The following is a 24,198-nucleotide window of genomic DNA, read 5'->3' on the forward strand; positions in this document are numbered from 1 at the left end:
TATTATCCTTTTTCGTAGTATTTGGCATATGTTTTGAAGGTTTATTTAAGTATTTTAGTATTTTTAGTTGAGTATTCACATTATCTTAATATTTTGATATTCTAATTAGTTTTATTATCTTCTTATAGTTTTATGTTATTTCTATGAGTTTTATAGGACTTAGGTTGTTATTTCGAGTCTTGAAAAGTTCACTAGGGTAATTATCCTTATTTCATCCTTTATTAATTATTATATGTTTTATTTTATGAAGAAATAAAGGAAAAGAGGAGAAAATCAAGGCAAGATAAGCAAGATTCAGAAGTGCACCAAATCTGGAAACTTCAGCATGAAGCTCGTGCCGTTTTAGCCTAAAAACCGTGCTGTAGCGCGACATAAACCAATGCTGAAAATTTTAGCATGAAGTAGCACGAGTTCTGCTTGGAAATTGATGCTATTGCATGACAGAAGCCGTTGATGGAATTTCTAGCATGAGAGTAGCACGAATTTTGCCTGTAATTCGTGCTATGGCACAGTCACGAATCTATTATTATTTAAACGTGTTTAGTTTCAACCCTAAGGATACTTTTTCACGTTAGAACTTGGAGAGTTGCGTTTTTGGGTTTTTGCTTAGAGCTTACTTGGTTCTTTGTCAAGATTTTGAGGTTTGGCTTGAATTTTGATTTGTTTCCATGACTATGTCAGGCTAAACTCCCTTTGTGTTAGGGTGATTGATCTAGTTTTCTTTCAAGTTATGTTTTGAACCAAGTTTCAGTTATGATTATGGATTCTATTTTATGTCTTGAATTTCTCCTCTGTTTTAATTGAAACTTTCTATTGCAATAGTTTGTCATACTATTTTCTATGCAATTGGAAAATTGGTAGAATTTAGGGATTTGGGGAGAAGTTGAGCAAGGGTCTGTGCACCTTAGGAATAAGGGTAACGAATTGCTTGTGTTTGCCTGAATTGAATTGAACTTCATCTCTAATTAATTAGGATTAGGTACTAAGGAATTAGCTATCACTAATTAATTGGAAGGGACACTTATGCAAGAAATTGATAAGTGGACAATTAGGTTTAGCACCTTGATAATCTATTGAATTCATAATTATAACTGTTTGGGAAGATACATAGGGAGAAAGTTAACGAAATCAGGATCTCTAGCGCGCTTTTAAATTGAATTCACTTCAACCGTGTTATTTTCTTTCTTTTATTTTATTGTAGTTAAGTTTCATACCAACAATCATTCATCTCTCTATTTTTATTTTTATTATCACGTCCTTTCATTCTAAGTTTAGTTAATTTAGAGTATAAACTACGCAATCTCTGTGGTTCGATCTTTTATTACTTCGAGCAATCTGTACACTTGCAGATTCGCTATCACTTGTTGCACCACCAATGGAGTTTCATGCATGAAGATTAAGTTGGTAATTAAGGCTGATGGGATAGAGAATCACGAGCTGACCTGCTGCAAAGGTTATCAAGGTGGGTTTAAGGCTAGTTATGGTTAGTTACTATTTATGAATAGTTACTTAATCAAGCAGACATAGTGACTAGTCGCGCCGATTGTTTGTACGTTCAAATTGACTTTAACTATGTCTTAATAACAAAACGAACATGTCACTATGCTCAATTAATCAAGCATAGTATTTAGTTATGAGAGTGCATTCCCCCTCTCAATGCTCAGAGCCATATGATATGAGTCGTCAGAGTCTCAGTCTTCCGACTCGGCTCAAGTTATGATCACTCTAGACAATGCTTCTCATTGTCAAGAGAGTTGATCAAATTACTTTCGGTGTTTCCCTTGTCTGGTTACCGACTACTCGACTACACACAAATTGATGCTTGGGAGGGAACTCGAAAAGCTAAGTATTATGTTTCCAATTACTTCATAGTAATAAAGAAATAATGATTGGGAGGGAACTCGAAAAGTTAAGTCTAGGGGCGAAAATATATAGAAAAAAATAATGACTAATATTGCGCGCACAGACACGCACGCACAAGGCACACGCACGAAAAGCCCAACATTCATCTCCACACTTAAGCGCCGTCATTCTGACACCCAATGTTGCAGTGCCACCAAGCTCAACGTTGCATCGCCACAAACCTAGATGTTTCGAAGTTTTCTTGTGTGTTCAGCGTTGTAGCGCTGAAGGGGCCATGTTGTTGCGCCTCTAATCCGACCGTCCATGCTGCAACGCCAGCCATTGCTATCTTTATTGCGTTTGCATACCATTTTGAGGATTGTTGCTCAATTATCCAGTGTTGCAGCACTGGTGTTGTCCAGGTTGTTGCGCTGATGTACTACTACTGCTACTACTACTACATGCAAACCTAGTTAACTAAAACTACTACTATAAGATGCTTACCTTGTTAACTTAAACTCCAACATTTATTTCTCCTGTGCAAATACTACTACTATAATATGCTAACCTAGTTAACTAAAACTTCATTTATTGCTCCATGCACAATTCCTATGCATTCTTGACAATGAAGTTCACTTTAGCTTTGAGAATCTAGAGCACAAAAGAAGTGTACAATTTTCCAAAAGTGTAGAAGGTATCTTTACGTCTCCACATAGATAATTATCTATGATTAGTTCCAAAATATTAACAAATATGCTGAAGTGGCCATGAAAGTGCTTAGTAAATAGGAAACTAGTTTGAACTTACATTTGGTTGTCAAGGATAGACATCTCGAGCAGGCATAACACACTCAGCACTATTGAAATAAATTCTTCTTGGGAAGGCCCATCCCGTATCAAATGTGATGGTTTATTTATCCTTCCTAAAGTTGAAGAAAGAAGATCGTCGCAGAACTTCAATCCCCACAGTATATCAGTATCATCTGTTAAAAGTTAAAAAACATGTCCAAAAAAGTAACACTAGAATTGGAATTTTTTCTTCACAAGAGAATGTATGAATATGATAGGTAGAACTTACTTAATCCCTCATAGGGTGTTAGTGACTTGTATTTAAATCTTGAAATCTCGATAACATTATCGAAATTAGGGTGCTGCACAACAAGGTTCCATTGTGAGTAGTATTCTATAGTTGAAATTTGTAATGGTGATATTGACCCTCTAATACTCTTTATAAAAAGGTACTGACAGAACTGGGCAAGGCATGTTGAACAATATCTTGATAATTTGTTTCATGTCTCTGATTGTCCAATCACATGGATAGTATGAGTACTTGAAACTCGCACTACAATGAACCCTTGCCCCGTGCAATTTTGTACACTCAACCACCTTACCATGTGATCAAGGCAAATTTGCCATATTTCCACAAACATTTACCATTAACGACCTCTAGCCTTCAAATTATTCTAATCCATAACCACAATGGTGCACACGATACATATATAATCCCAACGACTCACTGACTGTTCAAGTGAAGGGTTCTCTTACTGCTAATAGGTTGGATTTACTCCGGTCCGATGATAATACATTATGGGGTGCTGTATTTCAGAAGCATGGCACATGCATGACCAACACTAATTTCTATCAAGGAAACTACTTCACCCTAACTTTATTTCTGATGAAATTGTGTGCCACTAGATTCAGAGAGATGTTTTGACAGAAGTGCGGTTCTGCTTTGATAAGGTGATTTTGGGACTGATAGATTGTTCAAGTCTATCAAATTGCCTACGTTCTATATATTTTTTAGAATCATAATAATGTAATTTCCTTTTACATTATCTTGTTATTTTACTGGAATCATAATAATGTGACTTGAGAACTTATATATGTTTTGTTCTGATTTTCTTTATTTGTACGTTGTCCTGCTAATTTTTGTGTGTAGGACTTTCAAAAAAAAGTAAACTTCACATGCCAATGCACGCGAAGAGGAAACTTATGGCTGGTACACTGGATTAGAGGTGTATTTATATCATTGCTTGATGATGATACAACTGAAGACAAATCTAGGGACTCTGGACTGCAAGATGGATTCAGAAAAATAAATCAATCACATGAATGTGGAATATGATAAAAAAAGAAAGTTACTATACTATTGAAACATACTTTGAAGAACAAAAAGAAAGTTTTAAATATATCTATAAAAAGATAAATTTGAGACTTACTTAACATAGCTTCGAGGATCTGTACAGTTTTTGCACTCACAGTAGCAGGTAGTGCAGTTTACTATAGAGTCATTATAGAATGATGAGAGTTGAGAATATGTGCAGGTAACATTGCAGGTCACTACCACAAAATATGCAGGTTAATAATAGAAACTAAATTTTTGTTTTCACAATCAACTCTTCCGGGTCACTAACTTCACAGCACATAGTCCGCACACAATTCGCACATAGTCCGTGCACAGTTCGCACACAGTCCATACCATCCGCCCAGTCTACACACAACCCACACACATTCCACACCAATTCCGCACACACTTTTGGACTGTGTGTGGGTTGTGTGTCTAATCTAATTGTCTAGTTGAAAATACCTAAAGTTAGCAACTTTTTAGGTGTCTAATTGTATTAGAGCTTGATGCATGCTAAGTGTCTTCACATTTATCGCTTATGTGACCTTTAATTCGAGTTGTATGGAATCAATTTTGGAGAAAGCACAATTTTGAGTTTTAGGACTTTTCAGTTTGGGGCTTTTTGATTCTAGAACCTTGGGAGGAGAATATGCGTACTTTAAACTATCCTTAGACCCTAGTAGTGATTCATGATGCAGGGGAAAACAGGGGTGGTGAACCAGATTTGCAAAAATAAGAGGATAAAACAGAGTGTTGAGAATTGAGAGAAATAGAAACAGCGAAAGCAGGGGAAAACAGGGGTGGTGATGGTGAACCAGATTTGCAAGTAACATCAGTAGAAGAGAAAACCATTCCCCACATGAACGAGTAGTCCTCGATCCCACTGAGAGCTTCTAACCTGATGCTTTGATACATAAAAGTGGTTGTGCTATCCATTCATATGTTGAGCAGTTGAATTGATGGTACCATAGGAGTAGTCTGTGATGACTGATTGTTGGTGATTTTCTCACTCGTTTTTCGACAAATGCCAGACATTCTATTTCTACAGGCCGTGAGGTTCCTAATACTTATGAAATTGCACCACCACTTTACCGTATAACTCTATGTCCTATTGTCATTCTTAACTTGTTGTAGTTTATGCTTCCTTTATTACTATCAAGGGAATTATATTTTCTTGAGTTATCTGTATAGGGAGGTAGTCTTCTCACTTCTTAGAATTTGGGTTAGACTTAACTTTACATCAAAAGCTACGAGAAAGAATTATTTAATTATATTATGTGGATTAACATTTTATCAATTAATTACAAAACATGTTTTTAAATTATTAACATATCAATTATGGAAATTGATAATTAATTACTCTTTACGTTCCTATTTATCTGTCCACTTTGAGAAAAATCATTTGTTCCTATTTAACTGTCCATTTAGCATTTCAAGAGAGCATTAAATGATGTTTCTACAACTAATACTCTTATCAAAACAATAAATGAAGAGAGATAAAACACAGTTTAAAGGATATAATAGTAAAAGCATGCTCAACTTTTCTAACATTCAACAAAATTAATTACACTCTTAATCTATGTGCCACCACCTAAAGTGGACAGATAAAAAGGAACGAATGGAGTATTAATTATAGCGCTTAATCACTTGATGAATTTTGCAATTGAGTTTTTCTTATGAATGACTTGTGATGGGTTGAGTCATCCACTTTTAGCTCGTTGAGAGAGGTTTCTGTCCTCATCTGATAAGTTATAAAAGTACTGTCTCATTAGACACTTTATCATATTCTATACGCTTATCAGAAAATAGAGTAGTTTACTATCACACTATGATGTCTCTAGTTCTCTCTCCACAAGGTTCCGGTTCGTGATTGCTCTTTAGAATTGAAATCTCCTTCTTCATCATTAAGATATGCGCATTATTAAACTATAATTCTCTATTACTTATACAGGACATACTATATTGTGTATCTACATTTTTTATCTAGGTTATCCTTATATATACTTCCAGCAATTATAAAAACTAATTGCTGGAGATTTATAAGGTAGCCAAAATCAAGAATGTAGATACAATATAGCATGTCACAAGTAATAGAAAATTATAGATAAATAATGTGCATGTCTTATTTTTTTCAAGATGAAGAAGAAACTCTTTAGCACGAACAAGAGTCTCGTGGAGAGAGAACTAGAGAAATTCTAATGTGAGAATAATATGTCCTCTTTTCTGATCATATAAGGGTAGAGATCTCTCAACGGGCTATAAGTGAATGACTCAATCCATTACAAGTCATTCATAAGAAAAGCCCAATTGTAATAATCATCAAGTGATTAAGCGCTATAATTAGCTCAGAGGCAAGGGCCTAGGGATGAACATCTAGGGCGTGTTGAAATGAACAGATGGTCTCAACGAAGAGATCTATAATAGGCTATGATATCATTTTAGAGGATTACTCTACCCTTTATGAGTACATATTTGACTGCAATTCTTGTTAATGTGGGACTTATGAACAAAGTCTAGTTAAATTATGATCCACTTGGTTTTCTCCTTTTGGACTTCACAAAGATGTACTTTAATTTTGATGTCTCTCTTTCTCTACACATTAGCATCTTGCTTATAATAACTCTTATGTCTCCTCTAGTAGGGGAACGGAAAGCAGTAGGGTCTAGTATATTGTGATGGTTATTATGGATGGTGCTCTATTTAAGAGAAGTAGAACTGAAAAATTAATCTGCTTATTGAGACTATCTGCTTCCGCTCCGGAGAAGATGTTCAACAATTTTACCTTAGGTAGGAAGCAATTAGTTTTGTTCAACTATTGTACTATCTTCTTCATGTTTTGTTCCCTTAGCCACTAGTTTAAATATTATGGATTTCAGTTTAATTGCATGGAATGAGGTAAGCTCAATTGCAAAGCAGGAGGTAAGTTCAATTGCAAAGCTTCAACCTACAAATCATGTACGACTGTTTGGTTGCTGCGATGAGAAGGATGAGAAGATGTTGATCTATGAGTACATGGAAAATAACAGCCTAGATTCTATTTTGTTTGGTGAGTTATTTTTAATGTCATAAAGGATACACCTTCCTTTAGTAGCCAAATAGGAGAATATTCCATTGCATTACAAATGCAGGGAGTCTGGGATTTAAAGTTGTTTATTCCATTATTGTATACCTGGATATTGAAAGTGTCTTCAAACTTTGATTAAAATGATATTGTAAATGTAATGTTTTGTGTGATTAGTGAAACCATTGAATAATTTGTGAGGGATAGACGAAAAAATCTAGTTTGGACATTGAGGAAGAACATTAACAATATTATGAATAATATTGAAATATCATATCTTTTCGAGTTGCTATCAATGCTGAAAGTCAACTTTTGTAATTGCCAATAATTCGTAGTTTGATGCATTACTTTTTAAATTCCAAGTTGCTATCCTTGCCCATACCTTGTATACTTTTAGAAAGGTTATTGAGGATAATTTCTTTAAAGAGAAAAGTGTTAATTTGTTCTTGAGATACTTGTAAGAAGTGAAGTTATGTAGTTTATAGAATACTTGTTTGAGTTTAGTGGATAATATTGGTACTTTCAAGGACTAGACGTAGACACAGTTTAAGGGTGTACATGATAAAATGGTAACTCACTTACCTCTCTCTTGCATCTCTCTTTTATCTCATTTTTTATAAACAAAGTGTAAATGAATGAAAAATATTTAATTTAAAAAATTCTTATTAAATTATTCAAAGTTTTTCACTTCATGACAAAAAAGGAAGGATTTGCAAATCAATTGAAAATTCATTTGTATCAATCAGAATATCTCATATACAAGTTGAATAAAAAAGATTCTTTCATATTATATTTACACCTTTCTGTTTAGATACCGAAACTACCCTTTGCTTCCTGTTGAAGAACTCAACCAATGGCTTGACAAGTTGCTCATAGCCTCATACTGTGAAGTGGTAAAATGTCATTTCCATTACAATGTGGACATTATTGTCATTTTCTGAGTTCCTTCCCACCAACTTGGTTACTCCTGCACCATTCAACCGCACGCAACCGCTTCTAAGTTTGATCGTAATGTGAACCGAATGCATGTGAAAAGGACAAAATCTTAAACTCAACGAAGTACTATATTATATACTACTACTTTATAATATTCTTTTTTGAAGTTATATATGGCAAGTATATAACAATTAACAAGAATGTTATCTTTATATCTCCTTTGAATGTGTGTCCATAGATTTCATTTCCATCAATCTCGTGCTTTCTTTTTTTGGATTAATTTGTAGTCAACTAACTTTGGTGTGTTTGATACATGGAGTCATGTCTTTGATGGGGTTGGTTTGACTAGCTGCCTTCAATTCTTGTTTTTCCAGGTATGTGATTAAACGCAACGCATCTCATGGACTTGCTCTTTTTTGTTTTGCAACACTTTTGGCTTTTCTCCTTTGCATATTTTAAAATTCTGTGTGTTTATTGGTGTTTGTGATTCTGGTTATTGAAAATGGTGAGATTTTTTATGATTGTCGTTTTGGGTGTGGTTTTTTTGCTGCTGTTTGTTGATAGAGATAGTAACAACGCAATTTTGAGATTTCCGATGAAATTGCTGTATGTAACTGGATTTGTTAGTGTTTTCTGTTGGGTATTATGTGCTGTTACTCTGTTTTCTAAGGGTATATTGTTGTTGACTTGTTGGGTGATGCAGTTCCCTTTCTATTTAAAGGGTTTTATTCTGCACCAGAAGTGCTAACAACACTCTCTCGTTAATCGATTGAAATTCATGTGGGTCCCACATGAACTTAACTTGAATTTGAATTAGTGAATGAAAGAGTGTTGAAGAGAGTGTTGGAAAAAGAGTGTTGCTAGCATTTTTCATTCTGTAATATGGTGAGAAGTATATAGGACTTAAAGGCTTCACTTCATAGTTCATTCTATTTTGGTTCACCAATATGGCATCAAGAATTTTAATTTCAATGAATAGACACAGATAATTGCCACGATTTGGTTCTAATGTTGGTGCTCTTCACGCTTGGTTCTTCGAGTTTCTGTATATGCTTTTTCATTCTTGATTGGGATTCCAATCCATCCTTGGTGTGATTGAGAGTCCTGCCCCTTTGTTATCTTGTTGGATTTCAGATATAATGTATTGCTTGCTACAGAATCAGTTCACACAGTTGATTTGTCTGAAAAAATATTGTAAGCATCTTTTATGCACTATATAATGATATATGAGCTTAGGGCTTTGCAGCTTCATCTTTGAAAACTGTAAGCCCTTGTAGTTGGAAGGTTACTATGCTGCAGATTATGGTAGTGATTTAGTCTACTACATTTTGGAAAAGATGAGGAAGCTTTCGAGGGAATGCTTATATTAACAAAGTGTAGTCTAGTATGATACAAGCTCTAAGATTTATCTAAATTTTATGAAGTAGTTTTTTTGGTTTAAACCACAGGCAACCCTGTTCAAGCTGGGTAGGACCCTATAGGCGGCAAAACTCTCCCTACCATGTATTTAACATAGCTGCATTGACAGTGACTTGAACCCAAGACCTCTGCTTAAGCTAGAACAACTCTGTGTCGGTTGATCTACACACTTGCAGGTAATTTTATGAAGTAGATGTTGCCTGTTACGATTATTTTCCCCATTTATCTGTGTAGGAAAAAATTCCTTAGGTAACCATTATGGTGGATCACCATTACTGTTATGCTAAATGGAGTGAGGTTTTCTTTTATGCCTGAAAAGTAGGTCATTTTGACTTAGTTTTAACAAAGGGATGCTTTGTAAAGGTTTACACTAAATGAAGGAGGAATAAAAAAGAAAGTATTCTGTATTCAATATTTGTCTTACGTTAGATGTCTGTTTCAAACTTATTCTACTGGAGATCAAATGTAAAGCAACATTAAAAATTGAGACTAAAATTGAAAATAAAAAAGCACAGAGGAAGGAGAAAGAAAAAAACTCATTCTTCAAGAAGAATTGCAAGCTAAAATCTTAAATTACACTTGCAGGAGGTTTGTATTGATCTCATCCAAGGGCCTTTGATGGGTAGTCTCGTTGAAGATGATGACTCATTTACCAAGCCCCTAGGAAGATGGCCTGTATTTTATTATGGCATGGGACACATGCTCAATGACATAACTTCTGCTTGTTGGTTCACCTATCTATTACTGTTCCTGACAGATATTGGACTTTCACCAAGGTGCATTTTATGATCAAGTTGTTTTTCTTCATATTTTTGTATTCGTCAGAGAGTGTAGCTAACTTTTGTTTAAATGCTTGTTGTTTGATTTAACTGAAAGTTCAAATGGCAGAATTGAAAAAGCTGGCTGCCATTATAGTTTGATAGAAATCCAATTGATAGGTTGAGGGAGGCAGCCCGGTATGTCTTGGGCTTGCATAAGGAAGACCTGACATTGATTTAGACTCATTCTCAAATATGTAAATGGCTTAATGAGAAAAGCACACAGTTTTTACGAATTTCAATGAATATTACATAAAAAGGAGATAATTGATAATAACAAGGCCGCAGTTAGCTGACTTCAGTATGCATGACCCCGACTGGTGAATTTGAAATATTTGAACATTCTTTTAGACTGTTACTTAACAATGTAATAAATGATCTCCAAGATGTGAAAATTCATTTTTGTACATGTTAGAAAGCTTTTATCCTTAGATGTTACACAAAAATCTATGTGATTCTTCAACATTATGTGTTTTCCTTTTTCATATTTTATAGGAATGCGGCTATTGTGATGCTTTCAGGTCAAGTGGCTGATGGATTTGCTACCATATTTGTTGGTGAACTGGTATTGAATCATTATTTTATCCTCTAATTCTAGGGTGAACTGGTAAAAGTACTTATTTCTGTCATCTTGGGTGATAGATAGACCGGTTTGGACATTTCAAGATATGGCATGGTGCTGGATCTTTATTGGTGGCTATTTCATTTTCTTCTGTTTTCGGTGGTTGCCTACCGTGTAAAGTTTTCGCTTCCAATTCATCTACTTTCGAAATTGTGAGTTACAGCGTGTTTGCAGCAATCTTCAATGTGGGCTGGGCTGCTACTCAGGTTTCTCACATGTAATAATTTCCTTCAATTTATCTGTTCTATTTGAAGTTGAAAATTGAAACTCAGTTTGAAATTTCAAACTAAGAGTGGTTAGCTGGTGCAGTCACATGTGAAATGTTAATTAGCCTGGTGCTCTTGGTTGCTTAAACTTAGAATTTTAAGTGTTGTTAGTGGTAATTATTACTACTAGAGTAACCTAAAGAGTCTCAGGATGATAAATTGTAGTGTCATCTTCAAACCAAGCAACACTAGTGAATTCTATAGTTTATAATTTCTGTGGTTAAGAGAAAACATTAAATGAAAAATATAGCTTCGTATCTCTTCAATTTAAAACTATGATAATGACTATCGCCTTTGATTGCTTTCTTGAAGGTCAATGGTGAGTTGCATCACGCTGAACTCTTCAAGCAGAGTGGCGCTGGCTAGCTGTCGCAATGCTTTTACCATGGTAAGATTCTAGTAAAACTTCTCAGATATGAAACTCCGTATCCTCTTGGGAGTGGAGTGGGGTGGGGGGGGAATCAACATCATGTTGATATGAATTACTAATCTATATGATTATATCTTCAAAGGTTGCAAACCTGAGCCTGTATGCTGTTGCATTGATTGTATTCAGTGTCATCAATGGTACAACATATGCTGATGTTGAGAATCAGGTATGTATGGTTATAATTGTTTGGATTCATCTGAGATAAGCTGTTGTCAAGCATAATCACTTTGTTATTCTTCCAAATGAGCAGTACCGCTGGATTGCATATGTCTCAATTTTTATTGGATGCTGTTTTGTGGCCATATTTCTTTTTGTAACAAAAGAACCCAGGTACGCTTGTAGGCTTATAGCTAATCTTATCCAATAAATTAAACTTTTGTTGTTCATAGACCGTAGTAGACATATTGTATTACTTAAAACTTGAAAGCTTAAGCTGTTGGGTAGGGGCCATATGAATGATTATATATTATTATTTCTAATCGTGATCTTGTACGTGCTCTTTAAAATGTCAAGATGCTCTTTGTCTAACTGGTAAATATGAGGTAGAGCAACACTTGAATAACCCCTCTGCTGCCAGATATTGGGAAAATTCAAAACTCATGATGCCTACCTTGTACAGAAATTTTAGAAGCGAATATAATATTGGTTTAAATGAGAGCTTATAATTGTAGAGCTTTAACCAAATGAAGCCTTAGTAATATTTTGTTCATGCAAGTCCGTTTTCCCTCTGAATTCTGCATGAAGAAGGTTGCTTGAGCAGTTTCAGCTTTGTTTTGGAAACATATAAACTTTGTCATGTATTTTTTGTAGATTGGTGGTAAGCGTTCATGGAAAACCTCATGCTAGGATTTCATGGGTTTACTGGTTCAAGAGAGTTTTATATTACCAGGTTGCTCTTGTTTATGTTCTCACAAGATTAATTCTCAACATTTCACAGGTTAGAACACTTATCCTTTCTTGCTCGTACGTTTCATTATGCTTTCTTGCTTGTGTGTGTTCATTATATTGCAAGACAAGAGGCTTAATAAGTTCAGATTATATTGCACGTTGGGGCTTGATATGTTGGATATAGTGTATTAGAATTCGGGTTAAGCCAAGCTCTACCCCAACAGCTAGCCCAAGGGTGAGGATTGCTCTACCCTTTAGTAGGACTTTTTAAGCCATATCTCTAGGCAAGTGTGGGACCTCAACACTCAACTCTCGTGGTCTGGACCTCTTGAGCGTGAAGGTTGCATGACTGGATATCTGCAGGTGACCCCATATGGGTGCCTAATAAATGGATATAGGAGAGGCTCTGATACCATATTATAATTCGGGTTAGACCTGACTCTATCCCAAAGTTAGCCCAGAGGTGAAGATTGATCTACTATTTAGCCATATTTCTAGTCAATGTGAGACCTTAGCATAGTGTATGAGAAAGATACATCTTCAGGAACATCATTAGAAACTGAAACATCATGTCTGCATTGGATTTCCAATTAAACAGAACAATGGTATATTGTATTGTATATAAACGTTTTGATGCCAAAATGGCTTCTTTTTCAGGCATACCTGGCTTTCTTTGTCATCAATGACCTGCAAATGGCTCAATCAGCCAAAGCCTTGGTACTCAAGACAAATTTTATTCACCTTAAATTCATTTCAGTCTGTTGAGCTTTATTTCGTTTGAAGTTTTTGAACAATCACAAGGCTGATTACACTACTTGATGATGATGGAGTAGGTTCCTGCTCTCATATACATCTTCAGCTTCATCGTATCTATTGGATTACAGGTTCCCTTATTAAACAAAAATTGTTGATGGATATTTTTCAATATTATATTTTCATTTTGGTCAATCTCTATATTTAAGTTGGTTCACATTTTGTAGGAGATTGCATGGACTGGCCGATTGCTCAAGGCCTACTTTTCTGCTGGATGCATTCTTTGGATTTTTTGTGGTGTCGTGATCCTTCTTTTAACTAGACATCTGAGTTATGTCATGTACGTAGCTTCAGTATTTATAGGCGTAGCAAATGCTCTGATGATGGTAAGATGTGATCCTTATTTAAATTGCCGAAAGAGAAAAAATATGTTTTTTTTTTTCTGTTTAGAAGTTCTCTTCGTAGATTTTGAAAATATTTGTAGCATTGCACAAGTTGTGAAACTATTTTTCTTCTTGGTCAGACATTATAGCAGTCGTCAATAAGAGTACAATAGTTTATCGAGACCTCAAGTTTAGCCCTAATAATTAGACCATATATAAAAGAAAAAGAAAATTTTGAAATTAGGCTGCTGCCATAGTGCCAGTGTTTTCAATGCTACTGCTACACTTGAATAAGAAGCTTATATTTGTATTGATGACACCCAAAAGGACCATTTATAACAACCTATTTCAATGACGGCCTGGTTTATACGTTTTCCCATATTCCTATCTGATATACACTTAAGCTGATATTTTTTGGGCTGATGACAGATTTCAGTATATATCTAAATAGTTAATTATGTTAGAGACATCTGAGATGGTTTATTGGGTTAAGACTTACAAGTTTAATTTTTTTAATTAGAACATAGTAGTATAAATTTACTTTGTCATGAATTCCAGCTATCATAATTCAGACTACTAAGGATCAGTTTTTATTGTTTATAATATTTGTTATTTTTAATGATAGGTGACCGGAATAAGCATGCAAAATTTTCTCATTGGGGAAAATGTCAATGGCTGTGCATTTGTTATCGGATCATTGAGCTTTTTGGACAAAATGTCATGCGGGCTTGCTTTATATGTTCTTCAGTCATATCAAAGTAAGTTTCTTAAATATTTTTTATCTGATGCTAATTTTGTGTTCAAATGAACTTGCTTCTATCCACATGGGTGGAATAAATATATCTAGCTTAAGAATTTTCTCCACTATTTCGCACATCATGTTCCGACCTATCTTTGCTTCTTTCTCCCCTTGTATGAACCTTCATTAAGGACCCATGATGAGGCCCATCAAAGTTCCGTCTTAGTTTTGGCTTTGTCCAGAAATGCTTTCACAGATTATTTGTTCAGAAATGTCTTCTGGTGGAGTGAATTATAAATTATAATTCTTTGTCCAGAAAAAAATGATCAGCCCGTGACTACTATAAAAAATATGGAATAACTTCATACTTTATGGTCTAGATTCATGTCATAACATGGACAAAAAGGAAGAGCACAAGAAAATAAAAAGAACACTTGTTCCAGTATGGAGCATTGTGTGGTAGGGTAGTACCTAGAGTGTAGAGAGATTGCACTAGAGAGAGAGGTTAGAGAGAGAGAGAATAACTGAATTCCACTTGTATTACCAAGAAATGAGCCAAAGTCCTTTACAATTGATAACTGTTGCCTATTTATAGGTGTGGGGCGTGGGCCCCGTGTGTGCTAGCCTATTCCTAATGGGCCACTTGGGCCATGCAATTAGGCCCAACTTGGAGGCCAACTGTCCTGCCAAGGGCGGGTCACCTTAGGGCGTTGCCCCTATAGGGGCTCGCCCGGTCCAACACCTCATATCATAACAGAAGTGAACCAAAATGTAAGAAACCCTTTTGTTGCTTAACCAATTTAAGGACTGTTCTAAATACTGTTAACTTGCAACATCCATGTTTGGTGGTGTAATATGCATTTTTGTCATCATGGCATGACAAATTATGCTTTTTGACATGGAGAAAATACCTGATGAGAATCAAATGTGCTTTAGACACTGAATTTATTCAAAACTAGGTTAGTTTTAATCAGAATTAAAATCCAATACAAAGTTTATAGATCCTATAAGGACTTCAAAATCCGTAAGTAAATCCAGACCTTGCCTAACGTAAACTCGTAAGAGCTTTGTTAATACTTGGTAATAATAATTGTATCTTTATTTAATGATCTCATAATTGTTCAAATCATCTATGTAGATATCTCTCCAGATCTGCAAGGCAATCAGTTCTCCTTTTCAATTACAAGGATTGGTTTGGGTCTCGTTCCTGCATTGTGTGCACTAGTTGGGGTGGGTGTAACTTGCACCATGGATCTCCATAGTCCTTCCACGTCTTTGACTGCACCACTACTAGTCTAGGTCAGTTGATGAAGAAAATCATTGTTTTCTGACATACAACTTTACTTGCCCATCAGAAAATTGGAAGCCTTCAAGTTGTCATTGAAGTATTCTCTATTTTTTAGCTTGTGTATATTTATTGAATTGCCTTAGATATAACAAAGGTGACGCCAAATGTAGCTTCCACACTGGATTGGACTGTGTTACATTCACAAATTTGGAACTCTTTATCCTAGGTGTTGTAACTATCTCTTGATTGGCTTCAAGATGTATTGATATTCAATGACTTGTTGAATATTAGTTGATTTTGAATCCAAATTGTTGATATTATGTTTGATTCACATTTTCAGATCCGTTTGGTTTTATTCCATCTTGTTTTGAATTGATGTTTCTCATAAACAGGAAAACCATGAAATTAGTTACTCCTTTCATTTTGGTCATTCTTTGCAGCATTAAGAATAAGCAAATGGATTACTGTCACCATCTAATTGTTCCCAAATAATAAGAAATATTAGGAAGATGATAATTGAAGTTATGATTCTTTTGGCCCAAGGAAACAGATAAAAAGAAACAAGAAGCTGTTATTACAGCCTAAGAATTCTGAGAGGAAAATGATTATTGTGTTTCTCTTAGATCTGTATTACAAGGAGCAGCTATTATATACAGTCTGCATGTATAAATTTAGTTAGTAACTATATCAAACTTAACTAAGTGACTTATCCAGTTCACTTGCAACTAACTAACAAATATGCTAACTCACTATCGTAACATCCCTTGCAAGCTCAGTCTGGCAAATGTTAATCATGTTCAGTGTGGACTTATTTACTAACAACTAACATTTGCCTATAAAAAAAAATGTTCAGTGTGGACACCAAATTGTGATAAGATCCGCAGTTTTATTATGTGTAGAGAGGGAAAGAAGTTTCATCAACCTTTCTTGATATTTCTGGCAATAATTTTTCCGGATGATTTTTTCGTTCCTGGAAAACCGAATTGTAAGCTACGAATAAGGCACTCTTGTTATCGCAATATAAGTAACCAGTGGTATGATATGGGGTTAGTGGTAACTTTGCAATTTAATTCAGTACTGTTTCCAATCTCTTTGCACCTTCTTCGAATCATTTTAAATTTTTTGTATCACTGCCCAAAACACAACTTTGCATGCGTAAATCCTTTCTTCTCAACATGTTTATGTTTCATTACTTTGTTGTGTTGTTGTTCATTAATATGAATATCATGTTCATAGTCTAAATTTCTCAGCATTTCCAAGTTTCTGCATATGTTGTGTACCTGTGTTCATAGTATACATTAATATTAAAAAATATTTTCTTTTGCTCACTTAGTTTGCATTCATGTATTGTTTATTTTTTCAGTTTAGGTGCGTTTACATTTCTCGGTTAGTTTTTGCTTTCAGGCAGTGTACGATACTATTAGAATTAGGGAGGTCTAACTCAACCCAAAAGCTAGCTCAAGAGTTGAGGGTTGCTCTACCCTTTATAAGCACTTAGTTGGCCACATCTCTAGCCAATGTGGGACTTCTAACAGATACCGACCATCAGGCCTTTATTTTCTTTCCCAACTGCTAGCACGTAAGACCAACCGGTAATTTTGGCCAATTACAAAAACAAAGAAACTTTATCACTGAAAATTCCTCTTAGTCGAGGTACACCATGTAACGTTCACAATATCGGGAAGTAAGACTTGAACGTCGGGGGATGAAGCTCGATCTTCGTAGTATAAATTTGACTCCACACTATTTCCAACAACAAACACAGGGTAATTTCAAATTGGTCTCAATGATACAAGAGTTGTTCTAGGTTCTAACTCCTCTAAAGATGCTCTTAGCTTAATCTAGGCTGTAAGTTCGATGGTAGCTCAAATGGCCATTTACAGCCTTACGGAGGTTGGAACAGTTAATCAAAGATGTCCTTGTTTCTATAATACTTTCTTTTCACATTCAATATTGTATAAATATATCTCTAAGATTTGTGGCTCTTTGTGATCCATCATCATGCTTAATCATTAAACTTAAAAATCACGAAATGTAAACAAAAATGGAATCCAATTAGGTAAACCATTTGAAAGAAACCATGCATGAAAGGCAAGGGCACTTGGTATCTTAAAAACTTGGAAGGAAAACTCTGGGCTAATAAATTTTAGAAACCACCGCTTGAACCATGGGAGAGCGAGACCTGAACTAAAGCTTCCATAATATAGAAAAATAAGAGTTTGAAATAGAATATGTGCTAAGAATAAATCTTGAGAAGTTGATTAGAGATATCATAAAATAAGTGTTTATAAAGGGTATAAAAACTCTCACCTTCAAGGGCTTTTGAGGTAGACTAAGTCTAATTTAAATTTTAAAATGGTATGAGAGTCTGTCCTAAGTTTAGATCCGTTTATTGGAGACTACTTGGCAACCTTGGTTTCAATTTCATATTGAAAAAGTAAAATATTAAACTTTCCACACAAAAAAACTGGACAATTGCTTGAGGTATGGTCCTTTTCTTTCTTCATTGGAATCATGAGGCTCTCATCTATCTACATTATTGTTCTACATTATCTATCTACATTATTGTTCTTTTCAAATCAGAAAGGAGAGGATAAAAACACAAATCATCATAAGATTCAAGCAGCTAAACTACTTTGGATGTAAAACTTATGAAACCAAGTCTCACATTGGATAGTTGGAATTTGGAAAGGAAGAGGACAGAATATAGCATTAGGTGTTATAATTCAATTGCTTAAGATTTTTAGAGCACACACCACACACATTAAGTCCAACACTCACCTGAACCTAAAGCTACATTTTTGGGGTGCTTCCAAGTCCAACAAAAACAGAGAAAACTTGTGTGAAGGAAATACATAAAAACAGAGAAAACTAGTTACACTTGTTTCATCACAGAAACAAACAGGAGAAAGAGAGACATAATTGTTAGTATGACCAAATTAACATTAGAAATTAACTACCACATTAAGAACATATTTCAGTATGATACAATAAAAATATATAGCATAATGCAACGTGCATGAATAAGGATACACAAAGGACAAGAAGAAGGGGTAAAGTTAATGCATTTTCCTGGCTTAAGCAAATACATAATATAGAAAATAGATCAAACCAAATCATGAAAAAATTTCCCTAGCCTGATAACTTGAAAACAGGTTTTTTCCCAGCATCACCTAAAATAGGGTCACGCTTAGACTTCATCAAATGCCCCAACACTTTGGCATAGCGACGCACCAACTTCTTGAACTTCAAACCTTGGAGCTGGTTATCTTTCTGCTGCATCTTCACCAGCTGAAGCTGCTTCTCTTCTTCAGTGAAATGTTCACCAAGTGAGTTCCTAATTCCTTTGCCTTCTCCTCCTCCTCCATCATCCTCATTATTAGACTTCCTTGCAACATCTTTATGGTGATCTTGATCACCTATGATCAGCTGCTTCAAGCTCTTATGATCGACGTTCTCCACTTCTTTCACCTCAGGAATGCCTTGTTGTTTTTGTTGTTGTTGTTGTTTTTCTAATGAAACAACAACATTATCCTTTGTTGTTGTGGTGTCAGCAGTTACTGATATTGTTGGTTTCTGATCATTGGTTTGCACTGCAATTGATTGCTTCCTGGTTCTTCTTGACATGGTGATGTCATAGTGGCGTTTCACTACTGCTGGGGATTTCACCTCCATTTGCTATATGGGAATAATGAACTTCACTCTCTATTCTCGCTTGGATTGGCTTGATCTCAAAGAGAAGCCATGGCTGCACCTATCAGATAGCAAAGTCACTCCTTGCAAGAAGAAAAAATGTTCACTTTCTTAAAGGGCAACCAAAGGAGTTAGTTTAGAGGCCTTTCAAAAAGGTGAAATGTCTGTTTTCTGATTGTCCATATGTGAAAATTGAAAGATTAACCCTCCAATACCAAAGCACCTGAAGAAAATGATGAAGTGGGGTGAAATGGTACCAAACTCTAGGCAATTCACTATAATGGGCCAATAGATTAGTCTTCATGCAATAGATCATGATAGCTCCCTGGGCCCAATTCTAACATTTATGTGGATGTTTGGAAACTCATTCAAAAACCACGGTGAAGTCAAAATCATGATAGATAAAAACAACTTTCATTAGATTTTGCTTTTATCACGGTGATTTTAGCATTTTAGCATCACCAAGACAATTCACTATAATTGGCCAATAGTTTAGTCTTCATGGAGCAATAGTTCATGATAGCTTCTTGTGCCCAAGTCCAACATTTAAGTGCATGTTTGCAAACTCATTCGAAAAACACAGTGACGTCATAATCATGGTGGACAAAAGTCATTTCCATTAGCTTCTACTCTTTTTGTCCATCATAATTAATTTTGACATCATCACGATTATTAAACAAGTTTCCAAACATGTACTAAGTTAGATTGGACTTCTTTACGTACGATTGATTTATTTTCCTTCTCTTTCTCTCTATATCTTCAGTTGGTGGCTTTGTTGCTTTCAGATGCAGTGGGAGCTGAGGACCCTTCAATCCGCATCTACATCATCAGGTCTTCACCTCATTATTTTCCATTTCCCTAAACATACATGGTAATTAAGGCAGATAGAAAATGGAAAAACCAAAATTGGAATAAGGTCTAATCATGCATAATGCATTGAATGAACTTTGCCTAAGGTTATGGTTTTGGGTTTTGTTTCTTGAAGTAAGTAGGTAAAGTGTCAGCATTTTGCTAGCTTTAATTTAGTTAAGTTCGTTTACCTTTGAGCGAACTGCCTACTTGACAAAAACAGATGACACCTCTCTCTGTAACAAGGAAAATGTTTTAATTTCCTATCCTAAGTCATTGGAAGAAAGGGTACCAGAAGAAGAATGAATGATAGGGTTGCCATTCCCCACATGAAATTTACAATAATCTCCTCTCTCCCATGTATTAGTAATTTGTTATGTGAGTGTTCATAAAGTGTTCAGTCTCAACACCGACGCTATATAGACCCAACATGCCAATATTTTTTTTTACATGATTTGAGATTAGTGTCGGATTTATGAGTAAGCTTAACGGACACTAATTTGATTAAATAATTTCAACCTTCTCGACGCTAATAATGTAAAATGCGCTCATGTGTTTTGTACTCGTTCTTAGCCTGTAAGCAAGTCTTTTGTAAAGCCCGCTTGCTTGCTTAGCGAGTGCCGACATGCTTTGCCCTCAACATTTCCTTACTTGGCATGCGTGAGGTGAACAATTTTGACACTATTCACCATTTTTCGAATTTAGACACCACAACTTGGTTTCGACCAAGCCCTGCTATTTCTATTTACCTCCTCTGTTCACAAATTCGCGGACCACTTCGAAATTCGAAAAAAATTCCTTTAAGTTCGAATAAAAAACAACAAACAAACCATGTGTTCGTAAAACTGACCAAGCTGACCTATTCGACTAGTAACCGGGAGCAAAGTTGGTTTGGTCCATGCGAGGAACTGAAGAATGCTAAAATCGGAGGGGAAACGGTATAGAACCATTGAAACCAGTCAAAACCGGTGGTTACCCGGTCTGAACCGGTTCATTTGAAAAGGAAACTTTTTTATTTTTTAAAATTGAACTTTGATTCCGTAGGTGTTTTTGAACCGGTTCTCCATACTTGAAACCGTAAAACTCTTGCATTTGTCATCCAACAAATGAAACACATTTGAAGAAACAGGAAAGTTTGATCGGAAACTCATGTTTTGAAGAAATCTTAAAGAATTGAGGAGGAAAGGAAGAGGAAAAGACATCCATCATTTGGAGGGTGATGTAAAGTATGTAAAGGATGCGACATAAGTTAAAGAGAGAAGGTATTCCAAGATTGAAGGAAGAAGCGTTGTTAATCAGGAGGGAGGCAGTAGATTTCATCGACCAGGAAAGAGGTGTTATTTTTAACTTAAAGGAAGCGTTCATGAGCAAGGAATAAAAGCCCTAATATAGTACATCAAAGATTAACAATGATGGTAACGTTATTTCAAATTCAGGCCAAATCCTTGCAGGAGGAGTCACCAAGCACCACACATGATATTGGCTCTTTAGATTCTTAGCCAATGTTGACAAGGGTAACATTACCTATGCGGAGCTTTGGGGTGCTTTTTATGGTCTTCAAACAGCCACCTGCAGAGGTTGTCTTTGGATTGTTGAACAATCGTGACTTGTCCTTTCATCCTCATCACCATCTCTAAATGCAAGGCTTACATGTTTCAATTGGACTATTATTGTGGGACTCATGACTATAAGGAAACCAATAAAACTGCTGATGCTCTGACACATTATGATCATCATGTCACTCTTGGAGTTCATCTCTATGTTTCTCTTCCACCAAAGTTTCTTATTTTCTGCTTTTTGGATAGAGCTGGTGGTATTAACTAGCACATGATTGTAGCATCCAGCTAGATCTTGTATTTTTTCGGTCTCCCCCTTCCCTTTGATACAAAAAAGCCTTGATATGGAACAATTACATAACTAGCTCTTAGTGTATTTGGGTTGAAATAGTTTAAGGCCCAAATGGACTTTTTATTGGCTTTTAGTCTATTAAGGATTTTGAGGCCCGTATAGGTATAGACATTTTCATACTTTTATTTCAAAAAACTAAACTGTCACTTATTGACAAGAAAAAAAACTAAACTGCCACTTAGTATGTTTTAGAAAGTAAAATAAAAAAAAAATATTATCATAAAATGTTATAAAAAAAAAATTACATTTACATATATTATTCACAAAATAAACAGTAGATTGCTATATGTGTAAATATTTTGCATACTAATGATAATATTTTAACCAAAAATCTCATCTTGCTCAAGTAATCTATCCAGCTTCTTTTCAGTTTGGAAAATTTCCTGCTCTATTTATTTGCTTACATAAACCTGCAAACTAATTCCTGTCTCAAGAATCAAGATGAATGCTCAGAAAAATCCATAAGATGAGATGAACCATTGCAGAAGAAACCCAGCCATTAATAACCTCACACCCAGGCGCGTTTGGTAGCACACGCCAAACGTGAATACCAAACCAAATGGATAAAACGTATCCACAGCAGTCATTGAAGTTTCTTCAGCTGATCTGTGGGACCCACCACTAAACAAACAAGACCCTTGTGCACATTCAATTCCTTGCTCACGCCACAAATAACAACATTAATCAACTTATAGGACCCCCCACTCTTTTCTGATTTTTTGTGGGTTGGTCATTTATGTTTTTTTTTAAGCAAATGTTAGTTGTTAGTAAATTAGTTTTCATCAGGCTTTGAATAATGTTTACCATTCATTTCACTCGTCTCTTATATCCTAACTCTTACCACTTGAGCTATTCTTCAGGGACTCTCATTAATGTTATTGATTATGTGTTCATCTCTTTTACATATATTAAACGGATAAGATTTTATAAATATTTAGACAGACAAATAAATATAAAATTGAAATTTATAATATTATGTAGGTTTATCTCTCACTTCCTTAGCGTGTGTTTGTATTTGAGTTCTCTTTCAATTTGAAAGTATTTTTAACTCAATGAAAGAAATTGTTACTTCTACTTTGGTGATTTGAAATTTGTGCAAATTTGTTTTGAAATATATATGAACTGAAATCCAAACATAGTCTTATAGGTTGAGAGTTTGAATCCATTGCCTTCAATTAAATTTTAGTTGATAGACAATTTTTCTCAAGAAAATACGTTAACACTCCTAAGTAAATTCCTCTGATGTTCATATATAGATATATAGAAGTGAATCTCTACCCCAAACATACCATTAGTATCATACTTTATGAGTAATGATATATGCATATTTCATTTTCTTTCCTATCTCATTTTTACATTTTTTTCTTATCTCTCTACATTTTTTATCACATCATAAATCATATCTTTTAGTTTTTCCTTTTTTTTTCTCATATCTTATTATTTACTTATGGTATGAGTTATAATACATACACACCTCCACATTTTTTTCACTTTTATTTTCTATCCAACTTTCTCTTCTTCCACATTTAATTTCCACGGGATTCCCTAATATGCACCACTTTTCGAGTGGTGCAATTTTACACCACTTACTTTGACCGGTTATAACAGGTCAACACATTACTTTTTTTTAAATATCATTAAAAATTTGTTATATATTAAATTTCTTTAAAAAAAAGTGTTGACCTGTTATACCAGGTTAAAAAAAAGTGGTGTAAAATTGCACCACTCTAAAAGTGGTGCATATTAGAGATCACCAATTTTCACACCTCAAAAGTGTTTTCCTCAAAAGTGTTTTGAGGTGTGAAGATATAACTATCCTAAAATAAGGGTAAAAATCATATGTTTAGATAACATTATTTCATACTTTATGGTCGCATTCTTTGGCTTGAACTATTTCTTTTGAGGAAGAAAAGAAAAGAAAACAACAATATGCGGAATTTTCATACCCTCTTTCGTAGAGCAGATAGATAGATCCTCAATAGCTATGGGAGGATTAATCTAGGAATCTGAAGCCTTGTAGCGGGTCCACTCTATATACCGAAACTAGAGCACCTTTTTCCCTACTTTCAGATTCTCAAGAAAGTGACATCTCCGTTTGCCATCTGTATCCGCCCTGCCATACCAGCACCTTCCCCTATGTCATTTTGAGATTCGACGACTCACGCTTTTCAGTAAATAA

General features: G+C 35.1%; 2 protein-coding genes and 1 pseudogene across 2 annotated transcripts; 1 reads left to right on the forward strand and 2 right to left on the reverse strand.

Annotated features, from left to right (window-relative positions):
* Positions 1–2,658: 2,658 nt before the first annotated feature.
* On the reverse strand, positions 2,659–4,902 carry LOC130743669 (COBRA-like protein 1; annotated as a pseudogene).
* Positions 4,903–8,160: 3,258 nt separating this feature from the next.
* Positions 8,161–15,924, forward strand: LOC130748112 (uncharacterized). Its single transcript, XM_057601257.1, has 14 exons — positions 8,161–8,337; positions 9,412–9,558; positions 9,968–10,158; positions 10,696–10,765; positions 10,843–11,039; positions 11,401–11,476; positions 11,601–11,684; positions 11,769–11,848; positions 12,329–12,455; positions 13,064–13,123; positions 13,240–13,290; positions 13,387–13,545; positions 14,168–14,300; positions 15,420–15,924. Exons 3-14 carry the CDS (start codon positions 10,001–10,003, stop codon positions 15,578–15,580), a joined length of 1,356 nt encoding a protein of 451 aa, XP_057457240.1. The 5' UTR covers positions 8,161–8,337; positions 9,412–9,558; positions 9,968–10,000; the 3' UTR covers positions 15,581–15,924.
* Positions 15,925–18,552: 2,628 nt separating this feature from the next.
* On the reverse strand, positions 18,553–19,380 carry LOC130748244 (uncharacterized). Its single transcript, XM_057601424.1, has one exon. It carries the CDS (start codon positions 19,242–19,244, stop codon positions 18,702–18,704), a length of 543 nt encoding a protein of 180 aa, XP_057457407.1. The 5' UTR covers positions 19,245–19,380; the 3' UTR covers positions 18,553–18,701.
* Between the last annotated feature and the right edge of the window lie 4,818 nt (positions 19,381–24,198).

The sequence above is a fragment of the Lotus japonicus genome, chromosome 3 (genome assembly GCF_012489685.1).
Source record: "Lotus japonicus ecotype B-129 chromosome 3, LjGifu_v1.2".
NCBI classification, from domain to species: domain Eukaryota; kingdom Viridiplantae; phylum Streptophyta; class Magnoliopsida; order Fabales; family Fabaceae; genus Lotus; species Lotus japonicus.